The sequence below is a fragment of the Delphinus delphis genome, chromosome 20, assembly GCF_949987515.2.
Source record: "Delphinus delphis chromosome 20, mDelDel1.2, whole genome shotgun sequence".
Taxonomy (NCBI): domain Eukaryota; kingdom Metazoa; phylum Chordata; class Mammalia; order Artiodactyla; family Delphinidae; genus Delphinus; species Delphinus delphis.
In genome coordinates, this window is record NC_082702.1 from 951,224 (window position 1) to 975,317 (window position 24,094).

Sequence of the window (24,094 nt, forward strand, 5' to 3'; positions counted from 1 at the left end):
ACTTTCTGAATGTGGGGCAAACAAACCTGGTTCGGTAACACAGACACGCTGTGACTCTGAAAGCTGCAGTCACTGACCCCAGCCAAAACAGCATTAGTTACATTGGTCTCCATCTGAGATAGATGTCAGTTTACTAAATGGAGTTGAGTATATTTAAGGATATACAGTAAGAAATATTATATGGATAAAAGTGTTCCTCAATGTGACTTCCCTGATGGTGCAGTGGTTAAGACTCCACGCTCCCAATGCAGGGGACCTGGGTTCAATCCCTGGTCAGGGAACTAGATCTCACATGCATGCTGCAACTAAGAGTTCTCATGTCACAACTAAGGAACCCACACACTGAAACTAAAGAGCTGGTGAGCCGCAACTAAGAAGACTGTTTGCTGCCACTAAGACCCGGTGCAATCAAATAAATAAATAAATAAAAAAGTGTTCCTCAATGGGTAGGACACAATTGCTAACTATATAGGCAAGGCAGAGTTTTCTGTGGGAACCAGAGGCAGAGATCATGTTTGTTTCAGGGTGGCCAAACACCCATCTTCTTTCTTCTCAGTCATGTCTCTGTACAGTCTTTTCCTTTGTTCCCAGCCAATCATAGTAGAATTTACAAAACTTACTAATGCCTCGGGCTACACGTATTTCAAGAGGAATAGCACAATGTCTCCAACTATAGGTGGACTATTTTATGTCTGAATTACTCTGTGGAATGATACAGCCATTTAGATAAGTAGATTTGGGAGCATCTCAATTTTATTCCCTGGTAGCAGGCTGATCTTCACGGAGTATGAGACTACGTCTTTCTCCTGCGTTCACAGCGAGTAAATCCATCTATGTAGGATGACCACTCTCAAGTACTCCCCAGAGTACCGCTTGGACCACTCTCTGGTGGTCAAGATGGAGAACACATTTCCGGGGCGGGGGTGGGGGGTGGGGGGAGGGGCTCTAGATCGCTAGGAACTACACTACCCAGAAGGTAGTGCGCCGAGTTGAGCCAATAAAAGGTCAAGATGAAAGCATTTCCGTGCGTGCGCATCTCATCAGGGTGGGACTTCCGGCGTCCTCTTCGTGGCGGCCATTTTTATTGCTTTCTTATCTGTTGTCGCTCCGGAACGCTGGGCCGGGACTTGGGTGACAGGGTTGAGAAGGTCCAAGAGGAGCCGCTGTCTCCGCTGCATAGAGGCCGGTCTGAAGTTCGGCGACGCCGCCGGGGGTGTCCCGGGCCTGCCGTGCCCGCGTCCACCCGCCTCTCCCGCCGCTACCGGCCCCGCTCTGCCCCCAGACTCTGATGGCGTTGGCAGCGACGGCGCTGAGGACCCCGCCTCAGGTAAACGCTCATCCTCCGGGCCCTCACCGCCCTCACCCCACCAGACACTAAAGCCCCGAGTGCGGGGCGCCTGCTCACGTGCCCGCAGCCCAGGACGCGGTGTCCGGGATGGTGGGGCGTTCGTGGGTGGGTCTGTTTTTGATAGTGTGATGGCCGCGTGAGAGAGGGTGACAGGCGGAGGTACTGACAGATGCAAAGGCTTGGAGGTTGGATTGAGCCGGGAGTATTGGGAAACCTGGGGTCCGTCTGATATCTGCAGGGAAGTGTGTGGTAGCGTGACCCCTGTACTGGCTGGCGGAGAGGTTTTTTCTTCATGCTGAGGGATGCCATGGAGGGTAGTGGACAGAAGAGGAATACAGTCTGTATTAGGGTTTCAAAAGTTTTCCAAAAACTGATTAAAGAGAGAACAAACTAGAATGGAGCTGAAAACGACAGTGAGGCACAAGGCGCTAGTAAGAAGCAGCATTGAGGACTGAGGCGCAGAAGCTAGTCACTTAGCCCGAGGTCACCGGAATCCAGGGCTGGACGGGGATACAGGGGAGGCCTGACCTCATCTGGAGCCCTGTCCTTGTTGCCTACCCCTCTTCGCAGGTTCTGAAGGATGAAAAGCACTTAGGAAACCTATACACGGAAGAGGAGGTTGTCCCAGTCACTCACTGTCCCTTACACCACCCAAATGGTGTCTGGGATTGTAGTGTCTTTAACGTCTTCCTTGCTTTTTCCCAAGCTCGTGGGTGTGGGGACCCTGGGGATACCTCAAGCCCAGTCCTGAGTGCAGGCCAAGGGTTACACGGAGGTATTGCTATTGCTGTCAGTCAATATAAACACGTGTGAAATGTTGTGACAGGCCCAGATACTGACATGCGCAAATGTTTGGAGGTATGACTATGCTGGAGATAGGGTACAGTCAGTTTCCATTTTATTAGGACCAAAGAGCTGAGTGTCAAGAATCAGGTCTGTAATTGTCAAGAATTTGGACGTCTGTTATGGAGATAATGAGAGGTTTGGATAAGCGGAAGGGGTTGATTCTTATGCAGGTCTTAGTGAGTTCCATTGCCTGCAAAGAAGAGAACAGACTGTATGAGTAATATAAGAGGCAGGGAGCTGCCAAGGAGGCATTTACTATAATCCAGATGAGTGTTGGACCAGGGTGGTGGCCACAGAGGTGGGAAAGAAGTTGGACTTTCCATCCATGTTTTAAGGAGAGTCAAGTAGATTTTTAGATGTTGCGGGTGAGGGAGAGAAAGGGAAGAGTCAGGGATGACCTCAGTGTTTCCGGTTTTAGGAGCTAATGGGATGAAAGCTCCGTCAACTGAGATGGGAAAGTTATGGTAGGTTAATTTTACTTGGGAATATCAGATGTTTTGTTTTGGCCTTGTCAAGAGTCTGAGATGTTTCAGAGAAAGCGAGTGGAGGCAGCAGTTGGGTGTCTGGAAATCTGGGGAGGAAGGTGGCTCTTGTGTGGAACAGGGAGGAACTGTGGATCCCATTTATGTGGGGGAATGCAGGTCATCCTGGCAATGCTGTTCGCTGGTCTGAAAGAGGAGGGTGCATGATGAGTGGTTTCCCTGCTCCACACCTGATCAGGGTTGCTGAGCACACAAATGCAGGTGAAGGATAGAAGTGAACATGGTAACCATATGGAAGAGAATGGGTAACTGAATTGAAGAGAATGGTTTGACAGGCGACTAAAGCTTTTGTGAGATTAGTGGACATGAGATGGCTGTGGAGGCGTTGGAGTAATTGAAACAAGATGATGAGGCTAGGGCTCCTGCTAATTCACTAATGTACAGGTTCACCAGAATTTTGTGGTGAGGTTTGGTGTGGTGTGGTGTGGTGTGTTTGATCTTGATGGTGGGTAGGTCTGGGGCAAATATGGTCATTTGTGAGAGTCACTGTGCCTGGAACAGACACTGTCAGTGCCAGGATTCCAAGGAAGGTTGAGGGAGAGAGGACAGTGATGGCCGCTGAGGGGATAGGGAGTGCAGCACAAAAGTGGAAGTGGGTCATGGGCATCTGTAATCACATGTGCTTCTGGGTGGTTAAAATTGAAGCAAGGATCAATAAAAGTATGAAGGAGGCCTTCAAAGCAGTTTTCCCCACGTGCATAGTTGTGGGAGTGCAACTGTGGGGACTGAAGATGTGAGAGAGGTACAGTCTACAGAATGATGGGCACACTAAGAGGAAGTGCTAGCTCATGGCACCAGGGCCCTGTTATTGGGGACTGAAGGTTGAAGCTTGAACCCAAGTTTGGTTGTGTCTGTGAGTCACAGCCTAGAGACCCCAGGGGAATTGATTGACAGGATGGATGGGACCCTACAGGCCCGAACCAGAGCTTGGATGACATCTCTGTGCTGTCCTGTCCAGTGGTGTTGAGGACTGAACACAGTGAATGAAGAGACCCTGAGGGATAGGTGGGCATCAGTGGCACTTAGGCCTGAAATTCCTGTTCGGTGGAGAGCTCTGGAAGAGGATGAAGGTGGGATAGGTGTGTGATGAGATGGATTGTGGGAGCTTAGAGAGAGAATGTTCATAGCTCATTCTTTCTCTCTCATAGACGTGCAGTGTGACCTTTGAGGACATTGCTGTGTACTTCTCCTGGGAGGAATGGAGGCTCCTTGATGAGACTCAGAGACGCCTGTACCTCGATGTGATGCTGGAGAACTTTGCACTTATATCCTCACTGGGTAAGACTCAAAGCCTTCCCAGCGTCCTGGACTAGGCTCTATCCCACCTCACCCTCCTTTTCCCAGGGGGTGCTCTGTTCTTATACATGTGAACTGTGGGCACTACTTGCTTCCCAAGCTTTCCGTGTAGTTGCTGTGGTAGCTAGGACTGGGCTGTTTGCACTCCCTTCTACCTTCTCCTGCAATATCAACCCCGATACCTGCTGTATTGAACGCTCTTAGGAAAAGGATTCCAAGCCAGTAGTATTGCAGTGAGCTTAATGGATTCTACCTTACTTCCTTCTCTCTGTCTGGGTCAGTGTGTCTAGATCCTTTTCACCTCTGTGTCCAAGATTTGATCCCTTCTTTTATTTACTTGTTTTTATTTTAATTTAATTTAATTATATATATATTTTTCTTCTCTTGGCTGAGCTGCATGGCTTGGGGGATCTTAGTTCCCCGACCAGAGATTGAACCAGGGCCACAGCAGTGAAAGCACCAAGTCCTGACCACTGGACCGCCAGGGAACTCCCTTGATCCCTTCATTTACCTAACATTTCTTTGTGCCTGCCTGTGCCAGGCATGCAGGCATTATCATGGTCATTACTTACCTGAACGATGAGCTACTTTTCAGTGTCCTACTGCAAGGTTTGTAGTGTTTATTTATTTATTTTTTTAATATACGTTTATCCAAAGTTTTTTTAAATTATTTATTTATTTTGGCTGCACTGGGTCTTCAATGTGGCATGCGGGATATTTAGTTGCAGCATGCGGACTCTTAGTTGTGACATGCAGACTTATTAGTTGCAGCATGTGTACTCTTAGTTGTTGCCTGCATGTGGAATCTCGTTCCCCGAGGGATTGAACCTGGGCCCCTTGCGTTGGGAGTGTGGAGTCTTACCCACTGGACCACCAGGGAAGTCCTTGCAGTGTTGGTTTTTTGTTTAATAAATGTATTTATTTATTTTTAGTTGCATTGGGTCATTGTTGCTGTGCACATTCTTTCTCTAGTTGTGGTGAGTGGGGGCTAATCTTTGTTGTGGTGTGCGGGCTTCTCATTGAGGTGGCTTTGTTGCAGAGCACAGGCTCTAGGCATGCAGGCTTCAGTAGTTGTGGCTCGTGGGCGCCAGAGCGCAGGCTCAGTAGTTGTGGCTCACGGGCTTAGTTGCTCTGCGGCATGGGGGATCTTCCTGGACTGGGGCATGAACCTGTGTTCCCTGCATCGGCAGGCGGACTCTCAACCACTGCACCACCAGGGAAGCCCCTCATTTTGGTTTTGATTTGCATTTTCCTGATGATCAGTGAGATGATTAGTGAAGAGGAACTTTTTTTTTTTTTTTTTTTTTTTTTTTTGCGGTACACGGGCCTCTCACTGTTGTGGCCTCTCCCATTGCAGAGCACAGGCTCTGGACGCGTAGGCTCAGTGGCCATGGCTCACGGGCCCAGCCGCTCCACGGCATGTGGGATGCCCCCAGACTGGGGCACGAACCCACGTCCCCCACATCAGCAGGCGGACCCTCAACCGCTGCACCACCAGGGAAACCCAGGAGGAACATTTTTTCATATACCTGTTAGCCATTTGTAGATCTTTGATAAAATGTCTGTTCAGCCATTTTATCTTTGATAAAATGTCCACTTTTTAATCAGATTGTTCTTTTCCTGTTGAGTTGTAGAGTACCTTATATATCAATGTTTTACATATTAAAATATAAATTTCACCAATGAAATCTATCTGGTCATGGCCTATTTTTTTTGTTGGAAGATTTGCTTACTGGTTCAATTTCCTTACTTGTTATTGGTCTATTCAAATTTTCTGTTTCTTTATGATTCAGGATTGGTAGGTTGTATGTTTCTAGTCTGTTTCTTTTAGGTTATCTAATTTGTTGGTGTATAACAGTTCATAGTAGTCTTTTATGATCCTTTGTTTCTCTTTTATTTCTCTGTTAACTTATTTGAGTCTTCCATCTCAGAAGTCTAGAGAAAGGTTTGTCAGTTTTATTTATCTTTAAGCAAAACCAGTTCTTAGTATTGTTAATCTTTTTTTATTGTTTTTATAGTTTCTATTTCATTTATTTCTGCTCTGATCTTTCTTTTTTTTCTTTTTTGGCTGTGCCATGTGGCAGGCAGGGATCTTAGTTCCCCAACTAGAGAACGAACCTGGACCCCCTGCCGTGGAAGCATGGAATCCTAACCACTGGACTGCCAGGGAATTCCCCTCTGCTCTGATCTTTATTTTTTCCTTTGTTCTGCTAACTTTGGTCTTAATTTGTTCTTTTTCTAGTTCCTGGAGATGTAAAGTTTGGTTGTTTATTTAATGCTGGCATTTTTTGCTCTTAATCCTGGCATTTATTGCTCTAAACTTGATTTTTCTCTTAATGCTGGCATTTATTGCTCTAAACTTTTCTCTTAAAACTGCTTTTGCACATTGTATATGTTTTGTTTCTATTTTTGTTTTTCTCAAGGTACGTTTGATTTTCCTGTTGATTTTTTCCTTTGACTGATTGATTGGCCAGGAGCATATTGTTTAATGTTCACATATCTGAATTTTTAAGCTTTCCTCCTGTTGCTGGTTTCTAGTGTTATCCATTGTGTTAGGAAAAGTTACTTGATATGGTTTGAGTCTTCTGAAACTTGTTAAGACTTGCTTGACATAGCATATAATCTATCCTAGAGAATATTCTATATGCACTTGAGAAGAGTGTATATTCTGCTGTAATAGGATGGAATGTTCTGTATACATCTGTTACATTCATTTGGACTAAAGTGTTGTCCAATTCAAAGATACCCTTACTTTCTATCTGGATATCCACCTGTGTTGAAAGGGGGATATTTAAGTTCCCTATTAACACATTATTGACTGGGAGATTTTTTCAGAAACTAATGCCTGTGGCCGGCAATTTGTTAGTTTGAGTAAATATCAACAACTTTTTTTGCACTTAATGTATTTATTTGAAACTTTGTACATGTCTTACTAAAGCATTCTAATACTTTGTTAGAGTGTGATAGGCAGTATAGCAGGAATCTCTGTGCAGGGGAACAGAACATCTATTACAAATACACTGTTTCACTGTGCTTTCCCCTGGAAGAGCAGACTCTATACTTTCTGGAGGCATTTTTTTTTAAGCCCTGTGGGTATTATTTCCTCTAGAATATGTTCTTTTATTTTACCTGGTAGTCAACAAGGTGGATCTTTGTGGGGAGGCTCTTTTATTTTTTTATTTTTAAAATATTTATTTATTATTTTATTTATTTTGTCTGCGCCTGGTCTTAGTTGCTGCATGCGGGATCTTTTAGTTGTGGCACACGGGCTTCTTATTGCAGTACGGTGGACTTCTTAGTTGTGACATGCAGACTGTTAGTTGTGGCATGAATGTGGGATCTAGTTCCCCAACCAGGGATCGAACCTGGGCCCCCTGCATTGGGAGTGTGGAGTCTAACCCACTGGACCACCAGGGAAATCTCTTGGGGGGCTCTTTCAGAAACGCCACGGGAAGGATCAGGTGTGGGACTACCACTGCATTCACCGGAATGATCAGTTACCCATTCTCTAGCTACTGCTGACAAAAACTGCTTATGGGACTTCCCTGGTGGCGCGATGGTTAAGAATCTGCTTGCAAGGGCTTCCCTGGTGGCGCAGTGGTTGAGAGTCTGCCTGCCGATGCAGGGGACACGGGTTCATGCCCCGGTCTGGGAAGATCCCACATGCCGTGGAGCAGCTGGGCCCGTGAGCCATGGCTGCTGAGCCTGCGCATCCGGAGCCTGTGCTCTGCAACCAGAGAGGCCACAGCAGTGAGAGGCCCGCGTACCGCAAAAAAAAAAAAAAAAAAAAAAGAATCTGCCTGCAAATGCAGGGGACATGTGTTCAATCCCTGGTCCAGGAAGATCCCACGTGCAGTGGAGCAACTAAGCCCATGAGCCACAACTACCGAGCCCGCATGCCTAGAGCCCGTGCTCCACAAGAGAAGCCACCTCAGTGAGAAGGGCACACACCACAACAAAGAGTAACCCCTGCTTGCCACAACTAGAGAAAGCATGAGCATAGCAACGAAGACCCAATGCAGCCAAAAATAAATAAATAGATGAATAAATTTATTTAAAAAATTGCTTGTAAGTCATTTTATTCTGTGCATTAAGGCTGCAATAAATTTTAAATACATTGAATAAACTGCAGTTACTCAACTAGAAACCCACTTTCTTATATCATTTTCGAGTTTTCCAGAGGATATTGAAGTTTGCCAGATATTGATCAGAACGATCAACTCCTTTCATATATTTATTATACTCTAACATATTATTGGGCTTAGTTATCTGATGGTCAGTCTTTCTGTCTTCCTTTACTGTAGATGCTATGGAGGTGTAATGAATAATTGTCACCATGCAGACTAGCCTCTTGTCTTTCCATATAAGAAGAATCACTTCTCCCTTCTGTAAGAATGTCATTTCTACCCTCTGTAGATGTTTAGATTTCTCCTTTAATTGGTTTGGTAGACCATTATTCTCTCTTATAGTCCTACAAACTCTGGTTTTATTTTTCAACAACATTACAGATGTGGACAGACTGTTGTAATAATTGTCTTGGTAAATATGGTGCCATGAACCAAGGTTGTAGGACCAACAATATTGTTTCTTGCAGTTTCTTTCCTTCACCCATGTAAATATCACGGTTGCATGTATATCCAGTTTCACTTTCGTTGAGCATCCTGACCAAAATTCCGTATTTTGTAAATTTTCCAGGATTATAGGTTTTGAATCTGAGTTGTCCTCTCCACTTTATCATTGCCTCATCAAGTGATAGCTCTTGTTTGGGTGTATAGATCGATTGAGATTTTGGTAGAAAATAAGCCAAAAGAGGTTTAATTTTTGAAATTCTGTCTGTAGGAAGTGGAGTTTCCGAGTTATCGTTAAAGTGAAGAAATGTCATTATTTGTTTGAACCTTCTTCTCATCTTAATCTTTGATAAGTGTTTCAAGTAAGGGATCAGTCAACCAATATTCTTTCCACTGTGACTTTCTTACTTGTCTCATCAAAATTATTAACCCAAGAGGCTTCTTCATATCACTGTTGGTTACATTAGTCCATTTTAAAGCCTTATCATACTTTTTATATGATTTTTCATTCTGTTGGTGATATAAGTTTGTTTGAGAAGTGACCAACTCGAAAAAGTCGTTACCAAAAATTAATTCTGTTATTTCACTAACACTTGGCGGGTTATTACATTCAATAGTTACACCTGACACACTATAAAGTCTTCTAATTTTTGTGAAATGTTGTCTTCAATCCACTCTTACATAGAAGCAAAGGAGCATTCTTGAGTTTCATTTTCACTTTCCACAGTAGAGTCATTCACTACGGTTTTTTGTCTTTTTGTTGGTCTAATATTCACATCGTCTGAATCAGAACTATATTCTGAAGAACTGTCATCTTCTGAGACACTATTATATATGTCGCTCAGACAGAGAAAGTATCTGCATAATATTCACCAAAAAATTCTTCATCACTCAATTTTGCAATGCATCATTTTTGAAAATTTTACGGTAATAAACTTGCGTTTAATGTATACGAGGTTGGAACAAAAACCTAATGGAGGAAAATGTGAGAGATAATGATAATCATAAGTTGTATAATGAACCCTTGATCAATTTTAAGTTCTAACAACTTCACACGGTGATGTTAATTGTGTCACTCTCTAAAAACGTATTGATACGTCTCCGGGTCAATAACATTTGAATAACAAAAGATGTATTAATGCATTTCTAGTCAGAAATGTGTTAATATTCTTTTGCTGGGACTTTCCTGGCAGTCCAGTGGTTAAGACTCTGTGCTTCTACTGCAGGGGGCACAGGTTTGATGCCTGGTTGGGGAACTAGGATCCTGCATGCCGTGCGGCACGGCCAAAAAAATAAAAAAATTCCTGCCTTCAGATCTGGTCATATTTGCTTAATTTTTAATATATGGTACGTATATATATAGTTAAATTGTTACATTCTCCTGGTGAATCAATTTCTTTATCATTACGTAATGAACATTGTCTCTTGTGATAGTTTTTTTTTGAGTGATCTTTATTTGTTTTTTAAAAATTAATTTATTTTTGGCTGCATTGGGTCTTTGTTGCTGCACGTGGGCTTTCTCTAGTTGCAGTGAGCAGGGTCTACTCTTCATTGTGTTGTGTGGGCTTCTCATTTCAGTGGCTTCTCTTGTTGCAGAGCACGGGCTCTAGGCATGTGGGCTTCAGTAATTGTGGCACGCAGGCTCAGTAGTTATGGCTCACCATAGAGTGCAGGCTCAGTAGTTGTAGTGCACAGGCTTAGTTGCTCCACAGCATGTGGGATTTTCCCAGACCAGGGCTTGAACCCATGTCCCCTGCATTGGCAGGCAGATTCTTAACCACTGCACCACCGGGGAAGTCCCTCTTGTGATAGTTTTTGATTTAAAGTCTATTTGTCTCACTTAAGTATATCTTACTCTGTTCTCTTCTGAGTTCTATTTGCGTGGAATATCTCTTTCAATTCCTTCACCTTCAGCCTGCGTGTGTCCTTAAGGCTGAAGTTACTCTATTGTAGGCAGCATATAGTTGAGGTCTTTTTTTTTTTTCTGTTCAGTCACTGTATGTCATTTAATTGGAGAATATTTTTAGGACCTACTGTTGCCATCTTATTATTGTATGGCTGTTTTGTAGTTTCTTCTTCTCTTGCTGTCTTCCTTTGTGACTTGATGATTTTCTGTGGTAATACACTTTTTTTTTTTTAAGTACCAACTCCTTTTTTTTTTAAATTTATTTTTGGCTACATTGGGTCTTTGTTGCTGGGCGTGGGCTTTTCTCTAGTTGTGGCGAATGGGGGCTACTCTTCGTTGGTGGTGTACGGGCTTCTCACTGCGGTGGCTTCTCTTGTTGCAGAGCTCAGGCTCTAGGCACGCGGGCTTCATAGTTGTGGCACGTGGGCTCAGTAGTTGTGGCACGTGGGCTCAGTAGTTGTGGCTTGTGGGTTCTAGAGCGCAGGGTCAGCAGTTGTGGCACACGGGCTTAGTTGCTCTGTGGCATGTGGGATCTTCCCAGACCGGGGCTCAAACCCGTGTTCCCTGCATTGGCAGGCAGATTCTTAACCACTGCACCACCAGGGAAGTCCCTGTGGTAATATACTTTTATTCCTTTCTCATTGTCTTTTGTGTCTAGTATAGGGTTTTGCTTTGGGGTTACCATAAGGCTTATATAAAACATAGCATTCTATTTTATGCTGATAACAATGTAACTTCAATCTCATACAAAAAATCTACTCTTATACTTCCCCCACACATGCATTTTATGTTTTTGATGTCACAATTTACATGTTTTTATACTGTGTATTGGGTAACCATCAACAAGTTATTGTGGGTATAGTTGTTTTTAATACTCTTGTTTTTTATCCTTTGTAGTTGAGTTGAGTGATTAACACAGTTTTACAGTATTAGAGTATTCTGAATTTGACCATATACTTATCTTTACCTGTGTGTTTTATATTTTCATATGATTTCATGTTAGTAGTTAGCATACTCTTTTTTCTTTTTTTTTTTTTTTGGCTGTGCTGGGTCTTAGTTGCAACATGCAGGATCTTCTATCTTTGTTGCACTATGCGGGATCTAGTTTCCTGCCCAGGGATGGAGCCCAGGCCCCCTGCATTTGGAGCACGGAGTCTTAGCCACTGGACCACCAGGGAAGTCCCTAGTTAGCATACTTTTATTTCAGCTAAAAGAATTCTTTAGTCTTTCGCATTTCTGGTGAGGTACTCAAGTGGTGATGAACTTCCCCAGTTTGTTTGTCTGAGAAAGTCTTTCTTCCTTATTACTGAAGAATAGTATTGCTGGTTAAGTATTCTTGGTTTGCAATTTTTTCCCCCACCCCAGTATCTAGAACATATCATCTCACTCTCATGGTATGCAGTGTTTCAGCTAAGAAAACCACTTTATGGGGTTTCCCTTGTATGAGGGGTTTCTTTTTTCTTACAGCTTTTAAAATTATCTTTATCATTACTTTTTTTGTTTGTTTTTTTTTTTGTTTGTTTGTTTTTTGTGATACGCGGACCTCTCACTGTTGTGGCCTCTCCCGTTGCGGAGCACAGGCTCCGGACGCACAGGCTCAGCGGCCATGGCTCACGGGCCCAGCGGCTCCGCGACATGTGGAATCTTCCCGGATCGGGGCACGAACCTGTGTCCCCTGCATCGGCAGGCGGACTCTCAACCACTGCGCCACCAGGGAAGCCCTATCATTACTTTTTGAGTTTTATATTAATGTGTCTTGGTGAAGTCGTCTGTGGATTGAATCTGTTTGGGGACTTCTGAGCATCATGTACCTGAATGTCCACTTTTCCCAGATTTGGAAAGTTTTCGTCCATTATTTCTTTAAATAAATTTTCTGCCCCTTCCTCTCTCTCTACTCCTTCTAGGGCTCACATTATGCAAATATTGTTTTGTTTCACAATGTCCCATAATTCATGTAGACTTTTTAAAATTCTTTTTAGTTGTTTTGTCTTTTTTCTCCTTTGATTGGATAATTTCAAAGACCTACCTTCAGTTTCATATTCATTGTTTTGATTGATCAAGTTAGCTATTGATATGCTACCGTGTTTTTCGTTTTGTTCATCATACTCTTCACCATAATTTCTGTTTGGTTCTTTTTCATATTTTCTGTCTCTGTTTGAAACTTTATTTAGTTTGCATATTGTTTTCCTTATTTTGTTGGATTGTCTGTCTGTGTTTTCTAGTAGCTCATTGAGCTTCATTAAAACAATTATTGTGAGAGACTTCCCTGGTGGTCCAGTGGTTAAGACTCTGTGCTTCCACTGCTGGGGGCATGGGTTCGATCCCTGGTCAGGGAACTAAGATCCCGCATGTTTCATGACGTGGCCAAAAAAAAAAAATTATTGTGAATTTCTTGTCTGACAGTTTATAGATCTCCCTTTCTTTGGGGCAACTGATAAATTATTATGTTCCTTTGGGGGGTGTCATGTTTCCTTGATTATTTTGTGTGTGTTTCATGTAGCCTTGCTTTGATGTTAATACATTTAATGGAGCAGTCATTTCTTTCAGACTTTACGTAAGGTTTTGGTGGGGAAGATCTTCACCTTTTTGTGGGTGTTAGTATGCCAGCTTGATGGGTAGTTGCTGTTCCGACTACAACAAGGCCCAGGGGCTTAGAGTCTGTCCAGCTCTGTCAACTGAGATCAGTCTCAGCAAAGACTGCAGGGGTCCTCAATAGCTAAAGTTGTCGGTATCCACAGTAGTAGAGAAGACTGCTGGGGATTTCCTGATCTCTTTCTCCCAAGGGAAATGTTTTGACTGAGGGGCTCCCTCTTGATGGTAAGTCCGGCTCTTGGTTGGGGGGTGGTGCTTCATGGTGGTGATGGCATTGGTGTCTGATGTGTGGGCACTGTGGAGCAGTTATAGATCTGGATTCTAGGGTGTGATAAATGCAGAGCAGTAGCAGTTCTAGGGTCCCAGACACTGAACAGCCTGCAGCAGTGTTGACTTTGCTTTGTGAGATGCAGTTGCACACTGAGCAGTGATGGAGCCTTGACTGGAGTCTAGGTGCACACAGAAGTGTCTGGGGTCTGAGGAACTAACTCACGTATAGTGGTCATGAATCTCGTGCCTGAGACGGGCATTCAGGTGACAGCTGTGGAGTCAGGTTATGGAATATGGGCATCAGTTTCACAGTTGGGGCTCTGAGGTTTAGGGTGTGTGCAGGATTTATGGGGGTGGCAGCCATGGTTTTGAAATAGAGCAATAGCTACTTTTGGAGGAACAGGTGTGATTCAGCATATTATTCTCTTGCAGGTCCCCCATGGTCATGGCTATTAGTTACCTTATTGAAAGAGCTGCCAGTACCCTCTGCAGAGCAGGGAGCTGGTGTTCACACCTATAAACACTTGCTCTTCTCTGCCGTGCAGACAGTGGGATCTGCGGCTATATCGGGGCCTGCATAGGTTGAGGAGAACCTGTTGAGGTTCTCCGAAGCAAAGGCTAATGGGGTCCTTTGCAGAGCAGGGCATTGGGGAATGTGATGGCAGCCACCATTTGGCTGATACACATAGTTCCCACCATTCATCTTATTTCCTATCCATCTCCACATGTCTGTTAAGCTGATGTCCCCAGCGATCCTTTTTTTTAAAAAAATATGTATTTATTTTTGGTTGCGTTGGGTCTTTGTTGCTGCACGTGGGTCTTCTTTACTTGTGTCGAGCAGCGCTACTCTTCGTTGCAGTGTGTGGGCGTCTCATTGGTGACTTCTCTTGTGGAGCATGGGCTCTAGGTGCGTGGGCTTCAGTAGTTGTGGCACTTGGGCTCAGTAGTTGTGGCTCACACGCTCTAAAGCTCAGGCTTAGTAGTTATGGTGCACAGGCTTAGTTGCTCCATGGCATGTGGGACCTTCCTGGACCAGGGCTTGAACCCATGTCCGTGTATTGTCAAGCAGATTCTTAACCACTACACAACCAGGGAAGCCCCCCAGCGATCACTTTTGTGTGGTTATTCTATTTTTCAATTTCCATTGTGTTGCTGCAGTGTCTTAATTGGATTTCTGAGTCCTCCAAGGGTCAATTTTGTTTGCAGTTAGCTGTCTGTTTTTTGTTGGTGGTAAAGGTTGGTGTCCTCTGCTGTTACGCTGATATCACTTCTAGATTGGTTTTCTGTGTCTGTTATGTGCTGAGTTGCTCTGTGACAGTAGAAGTCATTCATCTGTCCTGTTTTTACCTTAGGATTTGTATCCTGCATGTACCATGTAGTTGCTTAACTAGGGCTTACAGATGTGCCAGGATGGATATGACTCCAGTCATGGCATGGTGGGCTCAGAGGGGGCCTGGTCCTGGTGAATGGCAGCTGAGTAGAGTATGACATCAGGCTGTTTTCAGATCATACCAGGAATCTATCTTTGTTCAACCAGGGTTTGGGTGCCATTTGCAGTGGCTATACCTTACTTCTATATTTCCTTTTCCACTGTTAACACTTGCCTGACTTGTCAGTTCTACTACTTGTAATTCCTATGGTGACTTCCAGCCCAGGGATAATTTCTACCTCTCTGGACTCCACATCTCCCATTTTTCTCACCACTCTTTCTGTAGTACTCACCAACATTGGTTGTGCTGTGATATGTTCACATTTCCCTAAATTGACTTTGAATAGCAGCTAATATGTTGCTGTGGGATTTTAATGGGCTTAGATGCACGTTTCTACCATCTCACATCAGCAGCAGAAAAATCCTGCAAGGAGCCATTGGGAAAGAAATGAGTTGTAGACCCTGCCTCTCTTCCTTGTGTCACACTCTGTGTTTTGTTTCCTTCCCCTGGTGAGGTCTCGACTATTCTGTGGTCTTGAGGCTCAGTAATGCAAAACAGTCGGCTGTTCTTTCAACTGAATTCCAACTTCTGTATCTTGAAAAGCATCTCATAGACTAATACCTAGATGAGACAGATGGACATCTGTGATGAACTTGACCCTTCCCTATAGTGGACATGTACTTGACCAGCATTTCTTTCTGTTCAGGTTGCTGCTGTGGAGCAGAGGATGCAGAGGCACCTTTTGAACAGATCACTTCTCTAGGAGTGTCACAGGCTAGGACTCCCAAGGCAGATTTGTCTTTCCAGAAGACACACCCCTGTGAGATGTGTGGTCCAGTCTTGAGAAATGTTTTCCACTTGGCTGAGTGCCGGGAAACACAACACAGCCAGAAACTTTTGAGGTGTGGAGCATGTGCAAAACGATTTTATTTTAGTGCAAACTTTCAGCAGCACCAGGAGCAGTACATGGAAAAGAAAACCCTCAGAAGCAGTGTGGATGAGGCCTGGTTTGTGAAGAGCTGCAGATTCCATGTGTCACAGAAGCCATTGTGTTGTGGGGAGTTTGAAAAGGACTTCCCAACCATCGTGGGACATCTACAGCAACAGGACACTCATACTGTGGAGAAGCCAAACATAATCAGCCAGTGTGGGTCAACTTCACAAGGCAGGAAAAGCCGTCACACCTGGGTAGAATGCAAGAAAGCCCTCAGCCCCAAACACACACTTGTTCAGGACCATGGTGTCCACAGTGGAAGACAGTGTTTTGTGTGCAGTGAATGTGGGAAAGCATTCAAGTACAAATCCTCATTTGTTCTGCACCAGAGAATCCACACTGGAAAAAAGCTTCATGTATGTGGTGAATGTGGAAAATCTTTTAGGCAAAGCTCAACCCTCTGTCAACATCTAAGACTTCATACTGGGGCAAGGCAGTACAAGTGCAGCAAATGTGGGAAATCCTTAAGCCACAAATCTGTCCTCATTTATCCCCATTCATGGCACAGTGGAGAAAGCAGTTATGTGTGCAGTGAATGCTCAAAATCTTTTAGCCATAGCTCAGTGTTCTTTCCACATAGGAGATTTCAAATTGGAGAAAGGCCTTATAAGTGTACTGACTGTGTGAAATCTTTTACTTCTATGTCTGCACTCAGTTATCATCAGAGATCTCACACAGGAGAACGACCTTATGTGTGCAGTGATTGTGGGAAATCTTTTATCTCTAGTTCTGACCTCCGTTACCATCAGAGAGTTCATTCTGGAGAAAGGCCTCATGAGTGCAGTGAATGTGGGAAATCTTTTATCACTCGTACTGCTCTCCGTTATCATCACAGAGTTCACACTGGAGAAAGACCTTATGAGTGTAGTGAATGTGGGAAGTCCTTTACCCGAAAAAACAACCTAATTATACACCTGAGAGTGCACTCAGGAGAAAGGCCTTATGAGTGTAGAGAATGTGGGAAATCTTTTACCTTTAGCTCCAGCCTTCGTTATCATCACAGAGTACACACTGGAGAAAGACCTTATGAGTGCAGTGAATGTGGGAAATCTTTTAACAATAGGTGGACACTCATTCGACACCGGAGAATTCACACAGGAGAAAAGCCTTATGTGTGCAATAAATGTGGGAAATCTTTTTCTTGTAGCTCCACCCTCCAGTATCATGAACGAGGTCACCTTGGGGAAAGGCCTTATGGGTGTGATGAATGTGGAAAGTCTTTTACCACTAGCTCTGCCCTCCGTTATCATCAGAGAATTCACACAGGAGAAAGGCCTTATGAGTGCAGTGAATGTGGGAAATCTTTTATCTCTAGGTCTGACCTCCAATATCATCAGAGAGTTCATTCTGGAGAAAGGCCTTATGAGTGTAGTGAATGTGGGAAATCCTTTATCCGAAGGAATAACCTCCTTTTACACCAGAGAGTTCACACAGGAGAACGGCCTTACAACTGTAGTGAATGTGGGAAATCTTTTAACAATAGGTGGACACTCATTCAACACCAGAGAGTTCACACAGGAGAAAAGCCTTATGTGTGCAGTGAATGTGGGAAATCCTTTACCTCCAGCTCCACCCTCTGTTATCATCAGAGAGTTCATGCAGGAAAAAGGCCTTATGAATGCAGCGAATGTGGGAAATCTTTTACCTCTAGTTCTACCCTCCGTTATCATCAGAGAGTTCACACAGGAGAAAGGCCTTATGAATGCAGTGAATGTGGGAAATCTTTTACTTTTAGTGCCAGTCTCCGTTATCATCACAGAGTGCACAGTGGAGAAAGGCCTTATGAGTGCAGTGAATGTGGGAAATCCTTTAAGGATAGATCACAATTCAATAAACACCGGAGAGCTCACACTGGAGAAAGACCTTATGAGTGTGGTGAATGTGGGAAATCTTTTAGCCAAAAATCTTCCCTCTCAACACACCGGAAAATTCATAATAGAGAACGGTCTTATGAGTGTAGTGCATGTGGGAAGTCTTTTACCTCTATTTCTGGCCTTGGTTATCATCAGAGAGTTCACAGGGGAGAAAAGCCTTATCAGTGTAGTGAGTGTGGGAAATCTTTTACCAATAGCTCCATACTGATTCGACACCAGAGAGTTCACACAGGAGAAAGACCTTATGTGTGCAGTGAGTGTGGGAAATCTTTTACTAGTAGTGCCACCCTCTCTTATCATCAGAGAGTTCATGCAGGCAAAAGGCCTTATGAGTGCAGCAAATGTGGGAAATCTTTTACTTCTAGTTCCACCCTTCGTTATCATCAGAGAGTTCACGCAGGAGATAGGCCTTATGAGTGCAGTGAGTGTGGGAAATCCTTTATCTCTAGCTCTAAACTCCGCTACCATCAGAGAGTTCACACGGGAGAAAGGCCTTATGTGTGCAGTGAGTGTGGGAAATCCTTTAGGGATAGTTCCCAATTTAGTCAACACCAGAGAGGTCACACTGGAGAAAGGCCATATGAGTGTAGAGAATGTGGGAAATTTTTTATGCGAAAATCTACCCTTTCTCAACACCAGAGAGTTCACACTAGAGAAAGGCCTTAGATGTACTGGGGATGTGCAGTTTTCTTGTTCATTGTAAGGATTCCAGAGGAAACTGAGGAGCCATATGTCTGAATTAACTCTCAGACATTTGAGCATGCACAGTGGGGAGATTTCCCCATAAGTTTCAGTTATGTGGGAAGCGTGGGACTATGTTGCACTCTCTAACCTGTCCAGGGCTCTTCCCAGATTTATGTCACTTCCATCTCTGGGGTCAAGGCCATTTCACCTCCACCACCTGGTAGGTTCACACAGTGTGCATCAGTCACCAACCCAGTGTGTTCAGGGAAGCTGACCTCTGTCCTGCAATGTATTGGCGAAGTTAGGAGTCACCTGAACATTTATGGCATCAGCTTTCACTCCTCCCTGACTTATCTTGGACATGGACCTGGTCAGTATTGGCCCAGAAGATACCAAAAGTTCAGCTGGCAGCTAGCAGAGAATGACAACACAGGGATGTGTTGGTCTCACATGATAATAGTAAATTTTTCCAGCTTCCAAATCATGAACTGGGTAACTGCCTGCTGCAGATTGCTTTGGCTTGTACAATAATCAAGGCCTTACAAGCTCTTTACACTCTCTTTAATCTTGAAAGTTCTGTTTACTCTGCAGGTAGTTTATACACAGGTTTTTACTGTGTAAGCATAAAGGGGAGAACAACTTTTAGGGGTCTCAAAATTTCTGTGTCTGAGGAAGGATGGTATGATGGCAGACAGTAGCTTGCCAGTTTTGCCCAAATTTGCATTGCTGCCCGCTGCCTCCTAGGAAAGACCGCAGGGATTTCTGGTTTTCATATGAAGCCTGGAGGCTTTGTGTTTTAGGAGTCTCCAAGATGTCCCTGAGAAGTGGCAGCTGTGAGAATCTCAAGAGCTTTGAAAGCAGAATGAATTTTTTTTTTTTCGGTACGCAGGCCTCTCACTGTTGTGGCCTCTCCCATTGTGGAGCACAGGCTCCAGACGTGCAGGCTCAGCGGCCATTGCTCACGGACCTAGCCGCTCTGTGGCATGTGGGATCTTCCCAGACCAGGGTACGAACCCACATCCCCTGCATCGGCAGGTGGACTCTCAACCACTACGCCACCAGGGAAGCCCCAGAATGAATTTTTTCCCTTCCTTAAAGGAGAGGTCACAGGGCATTTCAGCACTGTTCAGAGATTATCTTCCCCAGGTCTACAGAGAGCCATATTCCCTGATGGCCACAATTTATTGGCCTAGTGTCACTGGTTCTAAGACCATTGGGTCCAGGGGAAACCATAATTGGTACAGAAACTGGTTTGCTAGGGAGGGGAAAAGGCCGCAGCCTACTAGTATGTCAATGTAAAAATGACTGTGGAGAATCAGTTTGTACACAAATCTCAGTACTTCCAGGTATGTTTATCTTGTATAGCTGAAGTCATCAGAGAAAATAAAAATAATTGAAAGGTTTTGTGGATTCCTTTAGCCTCTGTAATATTCACCTCAAGGCCATTACTGCATGGGCAGGAAGAAAGAGAAAAAAGGGGATCTAGTCCACAGATGTGGCTCTTGTGATCCAGACAGCATTCTTGTTTGACTTCAGGTGGAAATGTTCTTTATTGCTCACCATATTTGCTGCCACTGAGGCAAGACTGCCGCCCCAACCCCCTGGGGCATAAGGATAGAAATGATGGAGTCAGTATAAGGTTGCCAAATCTATTTTCTGAAAGGACTGGGACATAGAGATCTTTAAATCTTGAGCTATGTTTTAAAGTTTTACTAAGGTATAATTTACATGTGCTAATACGAATATATTTAAAGTGTACAATTTGATAAGTTTTGACATAGGTGTGAACTTCTGAGACCATCATCATAGTCCTAATAGTGACCATATCTGTCATGGTATATTTACCTCATTCCTATTATAATCTCCTTGCCTTTCTCACCTCTCCAAGTAACCATTGATTTACTTACAGTAGATACCTTGCATTTTCTTGAATTTATATTATTGGAATCATTTGTTGTTTACCATATTTTTTTGTTTTCCTTTATGTATCATAATTACTTTGAGATTCATCAGTGGTATATAGTGCTTTTGGGTTTTGTTTTGTTTTTGGCTGAGTAATATTTTTCAATATGCGATGGTTAGTTTATCCATTCTCTTTATGGGCATTTGGTTTGTTTCTAAATTTTGACTTCTGAAAATAAAGCTGGTATAAAAATTGTGTTCTTTATATGAATATATGAAGAATATATATGTTTCTTTTATCTTTTGTCAGTAACTTAGAATATAATGTGTGAGTCACAACTGTTTTTTACTTTTTTTTTTTTTTGGTTGTGCTGGGTTTTCGTTGTGGCAAGTGGGCTCTTCATTGTGGCCTGTGAGGTTAGTAGCCCTGCGGCATGTGGGATTTCAGTTCCCTAACCAGGGATCGATTCCCTGTCCCCTACATTGGAAGGCAGATTCTTAACCACTGGAACACGAAGGAAGTCCCACAACTGTTTTACTTTTGAAGAAACTAACATATTGTGATCTAAAATGATTGTACCTTTTGCATCTTACCAGCAATGTATGAGAATTCCATTTCTTCCATATTCTACTGAATACTTGGTTTATCATTTGTGTTAGTTTTAGCCTTTTAACTGAGTTTTTAGAGTTACCTCACTTTTGAGTTTCCATAAGGATTCATGATGAGCGTTTTTTCAGATATTCATTTGCTGTGTATCTTTGTTAAAATATTTGCTGAAATCTTTTTCTTTATTGACCCTTGGCTATCTTCCTTTAACAAATAGGACAATGAAACAACAAAGATGTATGTTGGAATTTCACTCATTTTAAAATACTTTTAATATTTTTAAAAAGTGATTTTGCTTTATGGAGTAACTTTACTGGCAGAATTTTCTCACTTGAAAAAAATCTGCAGTATTCATAATGCAGTGGATACTTAGATATACCATTTTAAATTTAATCTTCATTTTTAACATATTCTCTATATTCCTAAGTTCAGTCACTGAAGAATACAATAAAGCCTTGCTTTATAGTGCTTACACATTTTCCTGGTTTATATCACCGTGGAAGTTGGTGGGTTGGAGCAGATGGGGACAAGATTTACTTTATCTATCTATCTATCTATCTATCTATCTATCTATCTATCTATCTATCTATCTATCTATGTACCTATTGCTGTGTTGGGTCTTTGTTGCTGCTCACGGGCTTTCTCTAGTTGCAAGAGCGGGGACTACTTTCATTGTGGTGCATGGGTTTCTCATTGTGGTGGTTTCTCTTTGTTGTGGAGCACAGGCTCTAGGCTCATGGACTTCAGTAGTTGTGGCTCGCAGGCTCAGTAGTTGTGGCTTGTGGGCACTAGAGTGCAGGCTCAGTGGTTGCGGCACACAGGCTTTGTTGCTCCGTGGCATGTAGGATCTTCCCAGACCAGGGCTTGAAACTGTGTCCCCTGCATTGGCAGGTGGATTCTTAATCACTGCACCACCAGGGAAGTTCCAGGGACAAGATTTCATCAGGATGGACTGGTCTTTCCTTTGAGTCCCAAAGCCTGGCTGGGGGGCGGGTGATGAAGAGATCAGTGGTCAGACTCCACAAGTCCTCATCCAGGCTGTTGGGTTTAATTCTGTATCCCTGACCAGTGAAAGGACCCACAGGCAAACACTCCTCTCCAGGCCTGTTTCCTCCTATGTAAGGTGGGGATTAGGATCTGACCTGCCTCTGGTCCACTGAAAGATGTGAAGAGGGGAGCTGTCCATTCCTATGCAGCTCCCTTTGCAGGTGACATTCTGGTGCCAGCCACCTTTAGCTCCCCCTGATGTCCTCAGATTCCTCTAGCCCCAGACCCCTCTATCCCCAGGGACATGTCAGAAATAAATGAGGCATCTCACAATCCACGATCTGGGTCAGCCCCCATGGACTTACAGGCATCAAGGTGGGGTCTGCTGGGTACTGAGGTCTCCGTGTGGATACCCCAGTGGGAAATAATCTGGGCAACTTGCTGAAGCTCCTTGAGCCTCAGTTTGCTGACTTGGACATAAAGGTGTTAACTTTGGCCCCTGAGAGGATCAATGAATGTAACAAAACACTGAGCACTTAACACCTGAATTCCAGGGTTTGTATTTTGAGCTTGTATGTGGCGTATTTATTTAAAATTTTAATAGAAAATATTTTCATAAGTTTCCTTTTCACAATTCTCTTATTGTACTTAACTCTAATTTATTGGCATTTTTATTGTACTAGTAACATTCTCATTTTGTTCCATTTTATAGAGTGCCATGTAAGTTAATATAAATGCCATGTAAATATACTGTGAAATTTTACTCAATCCATATGTGTATCATTGTTATAGCGTATTTCTCCTGAATCCATTTACTCTGTGAGATTGAGAGCACACTCATCAATTGATGGATTATCACAGAAATAGTTTGATTCTTTTGCAAGTGTACTGAGAGATCTCTTACTTCTGTCTGCTCTAACTGATAAATTAATTCTCTTCAGATCCTCTTTAAACATATTTCATTTATTATGCTGAAATGCAAAATGACCAATTCTATTAGAGTATGCTATTTCACATACCAGATAGTCTTTTCACGTAAGTTTTTTTGTTCATTAGTTTTTTGTCCTTCCCCTGAAACTCAATGCAAGTTTTGTTTATTTAAAAATAGTTTATTTAATATGATATAAACAACAGATAACTACTTAGAAAACATTCTTATTTCAATGAATATTCATTTGAATGTTCTGGAAAGGTTGCAAGTTACTTTTTTAAAAATCTAGTTCAGTGAAATGTGGCTGATAAAAGTATGTGATAAAGTAATAAATATATAATTCTATAAGTATTCTACAGTCAGAATGTTTTGGAAACATTTAAAATTATCAGTCCACTTTAATTCTGGCTGGTTATGGGTAGATTTTGAAATCAAAACGAAATTTTCACAAATTAGATTATTGTATAGTAATTGGATAGTTTTCACAAAAATTGCCTGTTGCAAAATGTTGCCCAATGTTTTTATGGTTTTATGGATACTGAAAATATTATAGACAATTTTTTTTACATTATACACGTTATTTTTGTCATTTAAATTTTTAGTTGTTACTGTATTTTGCCGCAGCAGTGAGAGCCCAGAATCCTAACCACTAGGCCACCAGGGAACTCCCCACTTGAATTTTTTTTTTTTTTGTGGTCCACGGGCCTCTCACTGTTGTGGTCCCTCCTGCCGCGGAGCACAGGTTCCAGACGCACAGGCTCAGCGGCCATGGCTCACGGGCCCAGCCACTCTGCAGTACGTGGGATCTTCCTGGAGCGGGGCACGAACCCGTGTCCCCCGCATCGGCAGGTGGATTCACAACCACTGCGCCACCAGGGAAGCCCCCCACTTGAATTTTTATTTACAAAAATCAAAAGTATATTTTGTGGCCTTAAATTGGGGCTTAGCTTGTAATGACTTGCATACCTCAGTTTATTAAAAAAGAAAAATCTTTTTTTTACATTTTTAATTTTAATTGAAGTATAGTTGCTGTACAGTATTATATAAGTTACAGGTGTACAATATAGTGATTCATAATTTTTTTTTGTGTGTGTGGTACGTGGCCTCTCACTGCCATGGCCTCTCCTGTTGCAGAGAACAGGCTCTGGACGCACAGGCCCAGTGGCCATGGCTCACAGGCCCAGCCACTCCGTGGCATGTGGGATCTTCCCGGACCAGGGCACGAACCCATGTCCCCTGCATTGGCAGGCAGACTCTCAACCACTGCGCCAACAGGGAAGCCCCTGATTCATAATTTTTAAAGGTTATACTCTATTT

General features: G+C 43.1%; 1 protein-coding gene across 1 annotated transcript; it reads left to right on the forward strand.

Annotated features, from left to right (window-relative positions):
* The first annotated feature begins 1,061 nt into the window (after nt 1-1,061).
* On the forward strand, nt 1,062-22,599 carry LOC132416539 (zinc finger protein 814-like). The gene is made up of 3 exons (XM_059999934.2): nt 1,062-1,327; nt 3,885-4,014; nt 15,505-22,599. The coding sequence occupies exons 1-3, from the start codon at nt 1,289-1,291 to the stop codon at nt 18,330-18,332; spliced, it is 2,997 nt and encodes a 998-aa protein (XP_059855917.1). The 5' UTR covers nt 1,062-1,288; the 3' UTR covers nt 18,333-22,599.
* Nucleotides 22,600-24,094: the final 1,495 nt, after the last annotated feature.